The sequence below is a fragment of the Lepus europaeus genome, chromosome 11 (assembly GCF_033115175.1).
Source record: "Lepus europaeus isolate LE1 chromosome 11, mLepTim1.pri, whole genome shotgun sequence".
Classification (NCBI taxonomy): Eukaryota; Metazoa; Chordata; class Mammalia; order Lagomorpha; family Leporidae; genus Lepus; species Lepus europaeus.
Genome location: NC_084837.1, coordinates 71,633,171 through 71,645,848, shown reverse-complemented (window position 1 = coordinate 71,645,848; position 12,678 = coordinate 71,633,171). Strand labels below are relative to the sequence as shown.

The window sequence follows — 12,678 nt, the reverse complement described above, 5'->3', positions numbered from 1 at the left end:
GAGCAAGAATTTTTTTTAAAGATTTCTTTATTTACATGAAAGTCAGAGTTACACACAGAGAGGAGAGGCATTGAGAGAGAGAGAGAGAGAGAGAAAGATCTTCCAACCACTGGTTCACTCTCCAATTGGCCGTAACAGCCGGAGCTGTGCTGATCCGAAGCCAGGAGCCAGGAGCTTCTTTTGGGTCTCCCACACTGGTGCAGGGGCCAAGGACTTGGGCTATCTTCTACTGCTTTTCTAGGCCATAGCAGAGAGCTGGATCAGAAGTGGAGCAGCCGGGGCTTGAACCGGCATCCATATGGGATGACGACACTGCAGGTGTGGCTTTACCCGCTACGCCACAATGCAGGCCCCAAAGCATAGAATTTAATACCCAGGAAGGACTTAGGTGTCATCTAGTTCAATTTTCTTAGCTTACAGATGAAGAAATCAAGACTTAATTTCTAATAACATAAATACATTACCAATTCCTGCTATTATCATTACTTCTCCTATTTTATACTGTTTTGAATGTTTTTATTAATGTATAGATATGAAGCTGAAATATCAATGAACTAAGTTAGGCATGAAACCAAAATTGTAATGAGACTATCAGAAAGAAAGCACACAGATGATGTGATTGTAAATCTAGCAAATCCAAAAGAACAATCCATGAAACTCAATAATTATTGAGGTAATTCAGTTATATCTGATTATGTGAGCCATATTTTTAAAAAATTTAAAACTTTCCTTTAGACCAACACCAGTTTAAAAACTTATATCTTCAATAAAAAGGTATAATGTTTGGGAGCAAATCTCCTAAGCTATGGTGTAGAGCTAAGTGAAAAACCAAAGCAAAACAAAAACTCTTTATGGATAATCTTTATTCTTCTCTTTGTGTTTTGTTTGTGATACATAATTTCATTTCTTTTCAAATAATTCAGAGTTTAATATAGATCTAATCACAATCTGAAATAAATTTGATAAGAAAACATATCTTAAAATTTTATTTTGATAAATACATGGATTCTTTTTTTTATGTTAATCTTTTTTTATTAAACCTTTTATTTAATGAATATAAATTTCCAAAGTACAGCTTATGGATTACAATGGCTTCCCCCTCCCATAAGATAAATACATGGATTCTAACAGAAAGAATAAATGAGTGATAACAGCTAAGAATTTCTGAAAGGAAAGAGAATAAAGGTGCAACTGTTTCTTCCCGGGTATTGTTAAGGCTTTATAAAGCCACAGTTATGAATACAAGACTACTTAATTGTATACCAATTAATGAAATTGAAATTCTTAATGAGTAAGTAATTAGATTCTGATGAGTAAAATAATTTATGTGCATCATAGGAACCAACCCAACTTAATGAGGAAGGGACTCATTGTTTCATCAGATGGTGATGAGAAAACTTATTGTCTGGAAAAATTTAAATTAGCTCTTTATTGTTTGTCATACTTCAAAAATTTCCAATGAAATCGATGAGTTGGAAGAAAATATAGATATCTGCATGTGTAACCTAAGCATAGGAAAGATGCATATAAGCAAATTTTCCCAAATAAGCTATAAACTACTTATGAATTTGATTGATTAAAAAGAGAAAATTTTGTCTTTTCAGAAAACTGGAAACAAAATTAAAGTTGTAAACAAATTAGAAGACAAAGGGTAAATTGAATAAGATATTTACATTATTTTTGACAGTTAATACTCTTATTATCTATATAATTTTTGCAATCAATAAGAAATGCACTAATGTCAGAAGGGGAAATAAATCAGAAAGATACAATCAGATAATTCCAAGGAGAAAATAAAACTGGGCAATAAAATTTGAAGAGTGTCTAACTCAATGATAAGAAAAATTCAGTAAGCAGTAATGCGATGCTATTTAAATCAGTGCACAGTTAAAGATAATTCCAAATAATCTGATGATAGAAGCTTACACTATTATAATCTTTTTGGAAGCTAACTTGACATTATTCATGACAAAATTGGAAAAAGTCATACTCTTGGCCATAGAAACTCCAATTTTGGAGTTGGAAAGTTATATATCATCACTAATTCACAAGACAATGCTCTTTTCCTGATACATGGGAAGAGTAGTATGACCACATGTCTTTGCTTTCATTTAATATCCATTATGGTTTTGTTTGTGTGGTGTGGAGATAAAACTTCCTCGCACTTTTGGCAAAACCAAGTCACATAAATATATTTGAGAGAAATTCTTCGATGACACATCTCTGTATGCCAGACATCTAACAAACATCTTTAATAATAATTAGATTCCCCTAAGATACAGAAGGAGATGCAAACTAATATGCTACATAGAAATCTTCGTTTGGCCTGTGTAACAAGCAGAGGACCATGAAACATTCCCTCAAACTTTTTGCTAAGCTAACCTATTGCTTTATGATGCAGTAAGAAAGTGGCTTAGAAAGGTTTGTGAACAGACTCTGCACTGAAGTGGTTCTGACCTATGGACAGAGCATCCACAGTTTCTTTTCAGTTTGAAGCCTCTGGTAGACTTCTCACACTGGCACATCTTTGCATATTCTGAAATTGATGGAATGTTTCTTTTTTCCATTTGAATGGGTGACAGCATGGAAGTAATTCGTCTGGGACACAGTTATTTTATAAACTGGGATCGGAAGATGTATTACTCTGGGAAAGTGATACCTGCTGAAGCCCGGACTACCACGCTCAATGAGGAACTGGGCCAGGTTGAATATGTTTTCTCTGACAAAACAGGCACCCTCACTCAAAATGTCATGACTTTTAAAAAGTGTTCCATTAATGGGAGAATCTATGGTAAGAGAGATTTCCTTTCCTCAGTGATATTGCGACTAATCTTAAAAAAATTGCAATCCCATTTTACAAAGATTTATTTATTATAAAGTGTGTGTGTTCATGCGTGTGTGTGTGTGTGTGTGAGAGAGAGAGAGAAAGAGAGAGAGAGAGAGAATGAATCAATCTTCCACCTACTGGTTTATTCCCCAGATGGCTCTAATGGCTGGGCTTGGGCACAGCCAGTACCCAGAGCCAGGAACTCCATCCTGGTCTCCCATGTAAGACACACTAACAGGGAGCTGGATAGGAATCAGAGCAGGTGGGACTTGAACCAGCACACTGATATGGGATGTCAGTGTTGCAGGCAGCTGCTTAAGCTGCTGTGCCACAGTGCTGGCCCCTGTGATCCCATTTTTTAAATTAAAAAAAAAAATCCCAGAACCCCTGGCTTTCTTATTAATGTGGGCACCAGTAGTATTTAACATAGTTCTTGGCATGTAAAAAACATTAATTAAATACTGACTAATTTAGAAGAAACTTTGGATTTGTTACCATCAATGGATAGAGAAGGAGGCTAGATATAACACAGTCTGAAGTTTCCTTCAGGCTCACTCCAACCATGTGAATCCACTTCGTGGTGTTCAATAGACCCTTAGCCCAGGCAGGACAAGTTCTCTGCAGCCTGACTTCTCTCGTTAAAAGCAGTATTTTAGTCTTGCTTCCTTTTGGCCCTGGCATTAGTACATGCGTTGTTGAGACAGTCCTCCTCACCCCCTGGGAATTCACACTTCGCAGGGCTACTGTGGGTAGCCAGACAGGCTATTTCATTAATGCCCACTTCCTATATGTGTGCCTTGGTCAGGAGACATGTTCTGTGTTTGGGTTTTCACGGACCTTGTTTGTATGTGACCTTCTCACACCAGCACTGGCTAGTTAGCAGACAGTTCTTTCTGCAGAGGGTGCGAGGCTCTGCAGAACCTTCTGTCGGGATCCTCTGGACTGCCAGCCTCGCTTCATGGGGCTCTGAGCACCCTGTTGCTCAACACAGAATGTCAAGAAGTCAAGGACATCCAAGAGAGAGGGGGAAGTGTTTCTTTTGCTCCTCATGGAAACGTTCACGTGTGGCCGGGTATTTTAAAGCAAGACTTGACCCTGAACAAAACTAGGAAATATGAGACCTTGAAGTTCACACTTGCTGTCTTTTGGCTTTTCCCCCTCTGTGACCCTCACTCCCATAACCCAGGGTCACTCTGGTGTCCTCCACCTCCAACCTTTTCTCCTGCCTCCTCTGGTGTACACAAGATGGTTGCCAACCTGGAGTGCTACAGGCCCTCAATTGCATTGTGCATTTCTTAATCACAGTCTTAATGATTGCAAATAATATAGAACATTCCGTTAAAATTTTTCTTTCAACATTATTTTTGAAAGTTTTCTAAAAATACCGCCTTATGCAAAAGAAATGGTGTATGAATAAGCCTTTCATGACTTGAGCTAAAATGAGAGGAGCCGCTTAGATGGGAAGAAGGCTTATTTCAGTTGACGGTTTGGGGGATCACAGTCCAAGATTAGGCAGCAGTGGCTAGCAGTGGTGGGGTGTGTGCAGAGGAGCAATGACATGGTAGGGAGCAGAGGGACAGGGAATTCGCTCTTCCTCTGCTCGCTGTGTGGTTCTCCTTGTGCAGCCATCAATGGGGTGAGTACTGTGGCACAGTCGGGTAAGCTGGCTTGGGACACCCACGTGCCATTTCAGAGTGCTGCTTTGAGTCCCAGCTACTCCACTAATGATCCAGCAACAGGTGATGACTCGAGTCCTTGAGCCCCAGTCACACATGTGGGAGACCTAGGAGGTCTTAGCTCCTAATTTCAGCCTGGGCCATCTCTGGCTGTTGTAGCTGTTTGGGGAGTGAGCCAGCTCATGGAAGATCTCTCTCTCTCTCTTCCCCTCTCTTCTCCAAGACCTCTCTCTAAAATATATTCTTACTAAAGCACTAATAGGATGCTTTAGAATCATCTTTTCTTTTTCTTTTCTTTTCTTTCTTTCTTTCTTTTTTTTTTTTTGTACAAGTTGGGCTTGTGTATATAATAGATCCCAATCTTGGGAAAATTTGAGATTCCACTCTGATTTATCTAAATCTATTTTCTGTCTCAGAACTATTGCTTTTTAGACTCCTTTAATCTTTGTTCAGTTTCATCCCAAGCCTTATAAGTGAGCTTTCCTTGAGGGAATGATTTAATGTGAAGCCATGGTTTTCCTCCTCTTTTGATCATTATAGTTGAGTGACTACATTTAGGGTAATGATTAGAACACAATTCTGGTAAGTTTGAGATTTAAGTTCCAGGTACTTGGCTGGGTTCATACACTAGCCAAGGGACTCCTCCCAGCAGCACACAACATTGCAGATCCAGACCTGTGTCCCAGAGAAACAATAGATAACTCTTTGACAGGTGCTTTGTGGTCATGGTATATTGTGTAATGAAGCAAGTGAGAGAGACTGGAGTTCAAAAACCTACTAGGTTGATGGTTTTAGTTTTAGAACTGGAACTTTGTTTTCAATTCCCTTATCCATAAAATAAAAATTAAAATTTTCATCTTGCAAATGTTTTATAAGGATTAATGATAGTGTAAGTGCTTGACATGGGGGTGACGCAAGTAACTGTTATTATTACTACAAAAAATATAATCCTGGTAAATAGTATTAAACCTTCAAATACTAAGCAAAAACTGGAAAAATCTTGAATGTCCCACAATAGAAGAAATCTAAAATAAATTGTGCTACATCTATAATCATGGTCTATTATATGACCATTCAAAACATGATTCATAGAAACTTTTAATGATAGGAGAAACTCTCATATTTTATGTGGTTCAAAACAGCAGAAACAACACATTTATGAACCATACAATGAATATGTGTGTAAACATACACGTACAGAATCAACCTAAAAGACCTCTACAAATACTGGTCATTGAAGGATGATAGTACTATCCGTCTTTTATTTTCTACAGCAAATGTCTTGTATTTTCCAATATTTCTGTAATAAACACATATCAGCTTTATACTAAGAAATTATTTTAAAATTTCTAGAAGATAGGTGTTTATGATCCGTGTCTGCAGAAGGCACCAACATTGTTTAAGGCTCACAGCGAATTTGACTTTGCCATTACACAAGTGCATCTGGTCCCAATCAAGATAATCAAAGATGTACTTACCCAGCTTAAGCACTAATGAGAGTTAGTCTGGTTAGGATACCATTTTGGATTCTCCAGAAAAACAAAAATTTGCCCCTTGCAATCATAGGCAGTGTGATAACAGAGTGATAAAGTTTACAGAAAAATAAGATTACAGCTTCAAATTTTACTTTAATGCATTTCTTGGGAAAGTGTGAGTATCAGTATTAGTGCTATAGTTAGTTAGCATTACAGTTCAAAAACACTCCTGTGTTTGAATTCATACTGACGTCTAGTAATGGTGCTTAAGAAATAAGTATACTCTTTAAAATGTCTGTCTAGCTGCAATTTTACTTTTAATTCTCAATTTTTGTTTTGACAGGTGAAGTAAATGGTGATTTGGGTCAGAAGACGGAAATAACTAAGGTGTGGAAGTGGTAATGTTTCACTTTTAGTTTTAATTTCAAGTTGTACATGCTTTTTGGAAAGTGATCAGTTCCTAAAGGCCTGTTTACACTATCACAAGATAAAATATTTAATGTACAACATTAAAAAAACGATCATATTGTTCAAAATTCCTTCTTATCTAGGCCCCCCAACCACACAGTTCTCTGTTTTTAAAATGCTTTTAGAGATATTTATGCATCTGTAAGTATATATATTTCTTATCACTTAGATGGTAGTCCAATATACAAACTGTTCAACTTTCTTTTTTAACAGTCTATCATGGAGATCTTTGTAGATCAGTTTTAAAAAAAAAAAGAACTTAATGGTAACTGAATGGTATCTGTTATATTGATATACTGTAATCTATGTACCGAGGCACCAATGGACATTTAGATATTAACAATATTTTGCTAGTAAGGGATATGCAGCAAAAAATAACTGGCTACTTAAAGCTTTTCACATGTTATAGAGTATAGAATCAATTTCTAGAAATGGAATTACTAAATCAGATAGTATGTTTGTTTGTAATTTTATGAATACTGCAAATTTTCCTGTTCAGAATCTGTAAGGATTTATCCTGCCACATCTTTAAACAAGGATCATTTTACTTCTTTTCCACTTGAATAGCTTTTATTTCCTGTTTAATTGCTGTGGCTAGGATTTCTCACATTATGCTAAGTAGAGGTAATGAGAGTAGACATTCTCACCTTATTCCTAACTTTAAAGGGAAAGCTTTCTCTTTTTTCACTAATGACTATGGTATTTGCTGTGAGATTTTCATAAATTACTTTTATTATGTTGTATTACCTTTTTCTATTGCTCTTTTTTCATGAAAGAGTATTGAATTTTGTCAAATACTTTTTCTGCTTCTATTGGGATGATTGTATGTTTTTTATTTTTTGTTCTGATAATACAGTGTTTTGGATTGATTGATTTTCTTAGTTTGAACCATCATTGCATCCTTGGGCTAAATCCCACTTGGTTGTGATATATTATCTTTTTAATGTGATATTTTATTTGATATGCTAATATTTTATTGAGAATTTTTACATGTATGCTCAGTGGGGATATTGACTTGTGGTTTTCTTTTCTTGTGGTGCCTTTAGCCTTGCTGTGGGGGAGATACTGGCCCCATAAAATGATTTTGGGGTGTTCTATCCTCTTCAATTTTTTGGAAGAGTATGAGTAAGAGTGGCATCACATTTACTTTAAATGCTGGATATAATCTACCAGTGAAGCTATTTGTTCTTGGGATTTTCTTTGTTGTGAAGTTTTTATATTTATTTAACTGCCGCAATAGTTATGCATCTGCTTAGACTTTCTGGTCATATTTTTTCATAATTAGCTTTGGTAGGTTGTATATTTTAGTTTCTCCACTTTGTTAGTATATAATTGTTCATAGTTGTCTCTTATGATCCTCTTAATTCTTGTGTTCTCAGTTGTATGGTTTCTTTTTTCCTTTCTGATGGTACTGGGAATTCTGCGCATAAACTGTTTTCTCTATATAACTTGTTAGTCTCTATCTTAGTGCATTTCCTGCAACCAGAGTAGAATACGTGAGAGTGGGTAATTTATAAGGAAAGGAGAACACACTGCCAGCATCTGGGCAAGGCCGCTGCATCTCCTGGTGGATGAACCGAAGGGCAGGTGAGCGCATTTGGAAGAGCTCACTTTTCTGAAAGAAGCATGCCCATGGGTGTTTCTGACTTAGAGTCGGTTTTGGTGTTGTAAATATGTTCATCCCTGCTCTCTTGGTCACTATTTGTATGGAGCATATTTTCTCTAATTCCCTTCACTTTCTGTTTATGTGATTTTCTTTCAAGCAGTAAATGGGTGGTTCATATTTCTTCATTCAATCAGTCTATGTCTTTTGATTGATGAATATAATCTATTTAGATTTAAAGTGATTATCAGTAGGGAAGGATTAATTACTATTACCATTTTGTTACCTAGTTTCTGCTAGAATTGTAATTCTTCTCTTTGCATTTCTTCTCATTTTGTCTTTCTGTTTTGTTGATTTTTTTCTATTTTATTTCATTTCATTCTGTTTTTCTTTTGTGTAAGTTTCACAAGTATTTTTGTGGCTATATTAGGGATTAAACATTAGATCATATAGTTATGACAGTCTAATTTCAGTTGATAACAACTTAAGTTCAATCATAAGCAAAAACTTTATACTTCAACATATAATTCCCTTTCATTTTTGCTATTATTATCATAATGTACATCTGTTCACATTATCTACCTTTAAACTATGTTATAGTTATTTTAATAGTTTTGTTTTTAAAGTTTATATTTGAATTAAAGGTGATTTACTGTTATATTAACACACTATTCTGTACTTATCAATACAGTTACCTTTACCAGTGAGGTTAACATTTTCTTATGCCCCTTTGGTGCTGGTTAGTAGCCATTCAACTTCCAGATCTCTGCATTTCTTGTAAGGTAGATCTACTGGTGACGAGTTCCCTAAGCTTGTTTATGTAAGAAAGTCCCTTCTCTTTCATTTTTGAAGGACAGTTTTGCTGAGTGTATCATTCTTGGTTGGAAGGATTTTTTTTTTTTGACCCTTTGAATGTTTCATTTTACTTGCTTCTGACCTGGAAGGTTTATGCTGAAAAAATTGCTTATAATATTGTGGAATTTTGTTTTACATGATAAGTCACTTTTATCTTGTGGCTTTCAAAATTCCCTGTCTTTGACTTTTGAAAATTTGATTGTGATATTTGTTAGTGTAGTTTTCTATTTGTTTCATTTAATTTGATGACATTTGGGATTCTTGGATCTGGATATCTGTTTTCTTTTTCAGATTTGGGATGTTTCCAGTGATTATTTCTTTAAATAAACTTCCTGGTTCTTTCTCTTTTCTCACACTGGAAATTTCAAAATGCATATATTGATTTGCTTGATCATGGTTCACAAGACCTTAATATTTCTTGATCTTTTTTCCTTTAGTTTTCCTTTTGTTTTTCTGACTGGATAGTTAAAAATGATCCATTGTTGAGTTGAGTTTGCTGAATTTTTCAGTTCATTTATTATTTTCTTTATCTCCAAAGTGTCTGTCTGGTTCTTCTTTACATTTTTTATCTTTTTGTTTATATTATCATTTTATTCACAAATTAATCTTTTGAGTTTATAGAGTATTTTGAATTATATATCAGATATTTCATTTACTTCTGTTCCATTATCATTGGGTGCTGGAGTTTTATTTTGTTCATTTTCTCAGGCCATGTTTCTTTGTGTGTGTTGTAACTCTGTGTTTAGATTTCTGTACTGAGTATCTCTCTCCATCTTGTAGACTGAGTTTCTCCAGGGAAGACCCTCACACATCAGTCTGGAGATTCTGGGAGCCTTTGGAACCCTTTTTTTGGGATGCATTGGATTCACTTTCTCTGGGCCTTCGTGTATAATTTCTCAATTAGAGTTAGAGAGTCTTGGCTGTTTTTTATTTTTCTCATGAGTCGAAGAATCCCTTGTTCTTTCTGATGTCTGTCTGCATGTTCTCTGGTTCTGCGGTAGCAAGCTGTCTTACTCTCTCTTTGTCTTAGCTACCACTGGCATCTGAATTATTCTAGCCCCCTAAGTCAGGCAAGACAGATGCCAGTCCCTTGGGTAGCCTTCCAGAAAGCTGAAAGACTAGACATTCTCCTTCTCTTCCTTACTCCTGACAGAAAAACCTCACATTTTGCTTCTTTTCCTTCCTGTGCCAAGCCATACTGGCTGCAACAAACTGCCCTCTGCTCTTCATTGTTTTTAACATCCCTTATATATCAAAACTAGGCTGTTTCATCAGTATTCTGAATGTGGTGATTCAGAAACCAGTCCCCCTGCTAGCCCTCTGAATAGTCAAAACACTGGATTCACTTCCTGTGTTCCCTCAAGGAAATTATTGTAAGCTGCCATATTCTCTAAGTTTTGCTGGTTTGAGGGATGCCCTGATGTGGGCAAAGTGAAATTGCCCTTACCTGTTTCAGTTTTGCTATTGTGTTCACTTGGGGTACTATAACTCTTAACTGGATTCCGGAATTATTATAAAGGTGTTTTATTCCATCTTTTTGATGATGAAACAGTAACTGCAGCTTAGGGGAGTAATTAAAGGAAATCCTATGATAGAGCTGAGCGACAGACCTGGTAAATAATCAACCTTGAGTGGACTAGACCATGGAGACTCACATAATACAGTGTTCTTCAGGCTTCTGTGAACAATATTTCAAAGATGAGCTTACATATATACTGCTTGTGGATTTTCAACTTTTAGAATCAACCCTTAGACCAGCAAAAATCACTTAAGTTTTACTATAGAACAGAAGATAAATATTTTAAATTTCTACAGTGAATGACATAGAGAAAATTCAAATAAGAGATTGGAGGAGGAAACAGTGAAAAGTGAAGAGCAGGTGGAGGATATATAATAACTTCATCTTATTAATTAAGGAGGTTTATAATTGGTAAATTAAAACAAACAGGAAGGCTTCCATATGTTATTGAGAAGCAACCAGTGGGGAAATTAAAACTTTGAATGTATCTCTGTAGTCAGATGGGAGGCTGGATGGTGGGAAAGTGGGGTAAATGAACTAAGTCATCATTTAATTATGGAAGGATATTTGTAAGTAAGGTCTAATATTAAATCCAGAAATAGTGGTATAAGTATATAATTTAGAGATCTGATGTATGTTTTTTTAAATTTTTATTTATTTATTTATTTTGAAAGAGTTAGAGGGAGAGACAGAAAAAATCCACCTGGTGAATCATTCCCCAGATGGTTTGCAATGCCCAGCACTGGGCCAGACTGAAGCCAGGAGGTCTACCATGTGGGTGGCAGGGGTCCAGAAACTTGTGCCATCTTCCACTGCTTTCCCCAGGCCACTTGTAGGGAGCTGGATTGGAAGTGGAGCAGCTGGGACATGCAGCAGCACCCATTTGGGATGCCAGCATTGCAGGTGGCAGCTTTACCTATGCTTGCCACAATGCAGGCCTCAAGATGTACCTGTTGTCAAGTTTAAGAATGAAGGAGGAGGAGGAGGAAGAAAAGGGGAGGAGGAGAAAGGCTGTGTGTGGGAGGTAGAGGAGAGATAGGAGGAGGAAGTATCTATTGCTTTTACTTTTAATCTTTAGTGTATTTGATGTTGTAGCCATGTGCATATACTGTGTTGGCTGAAAATATTAAAAGTACCTAAATAAACTAGTATACTGTAAATATTTAACAAGTTGTAGCCATTATTAAATTAGTGAGTGAGCAAGGGAAAAATAAGATTAGGGAGTTATTACAACAAAGGATTTAAAGCATGGTTTATTCTTTTTTTAAAAGATTTATTTATTTATTTGAAAGAGTAACACAGAGAGAGAAGGAGGCACAGAGAGAGAGAGAGGTCTTCCATTCACTGGTTCACTCCCCAGTTGGCTGCAATGGCTGGATCTGTGCCAATCTGAAGCCAGGAGCCAGGAGCTTCTTTTGGATCTCCCACACTGGTGCAGGGGCCCAAGGAATTGGGCCATCTTCTACTGCTTTCCCAGGCCATAGCAGAGAGCTGGATCGAAAGTCGAGCAGACAGGCCTCAAACCAGCGCCCATATGGGATGCCAGCACTGCAGGTGGTGGCATTACCTGCTACGCCATAGCGCCAGCCCCAAAACATGGATTTTTGGTTGAATTTGAGACCTGTTTCTACCACTTCCTATGTAGATGATTCTGCCAATGCTGAGGTTCTGTAAAATGGGCATAACAATGTCCACTACAGTTGTTAAGGTAATATGTAGTACTCCATGTGAAGCTGTTAACATGGTGTCTATGCACTGTAAATAAAATCATGTTTACTTAATAATATTTCTTTTATCCACTATTATTAATTTTAGAATAAATCTAGTTTCAAAGAACTGGGGACCTACCTGGACTCTTATTTTACTGCAGGTATTAACAAGCTTTGAGACTCAAAATGGACAATTTAAACTGCCTATAGCATTGCTTCTCTTTCAAAAGGGATTTATACTGGTCATTTGCAACAAAATGGGTGAATCTGGAAAACATCATACTTAGTAAAATAAGCCAGTCCCAAAGGGACAAATACCATATGTTCTTTCTGATCTGTGATAACTAATAGAACACCTAAAAGAAAACATTTAGAAGTGAAATTGACACTTTGAGAAGCAGTGACTTGAACAGCCCTTGTCTTGATTGTCGAGGAACAGTTTTTTTTTTCTCCTCTTCATACTATTTGTTGAACTCTTTACTTAACATAGAGTTAATCATATGCGTATAAAGTCAATTGAAAAAAATCTCAGTAAAAAGTAAAAGT

General features: G+C 36.4%; 1 protein-coding gene across 1 annotated transcript in view; it reads left to right on the top strand.

The window, feature by feature from the left end:
- Positions 1-12,678, top strand: part of ATP8B4 (ATPase phospholipid transporting 8B4 (putative)) — a 281,261-nt gene that overhangs the window by 167,708 nt on the left and 100,875 nt on the right. The window contains exons 12-13 of the mRNA XM_062206643.1: positions 2,583-2,791; positions 6,322-6,365. Coding sequence (XP_062062627.1) covers positions 2,583-2,791; positions 6,322-6,365 — 253 coding nt within the window. The remainder of the gene's footprint in view (positions 1-2,582; positions 2,792-6,321; positions 6,366-12,678) is intronic.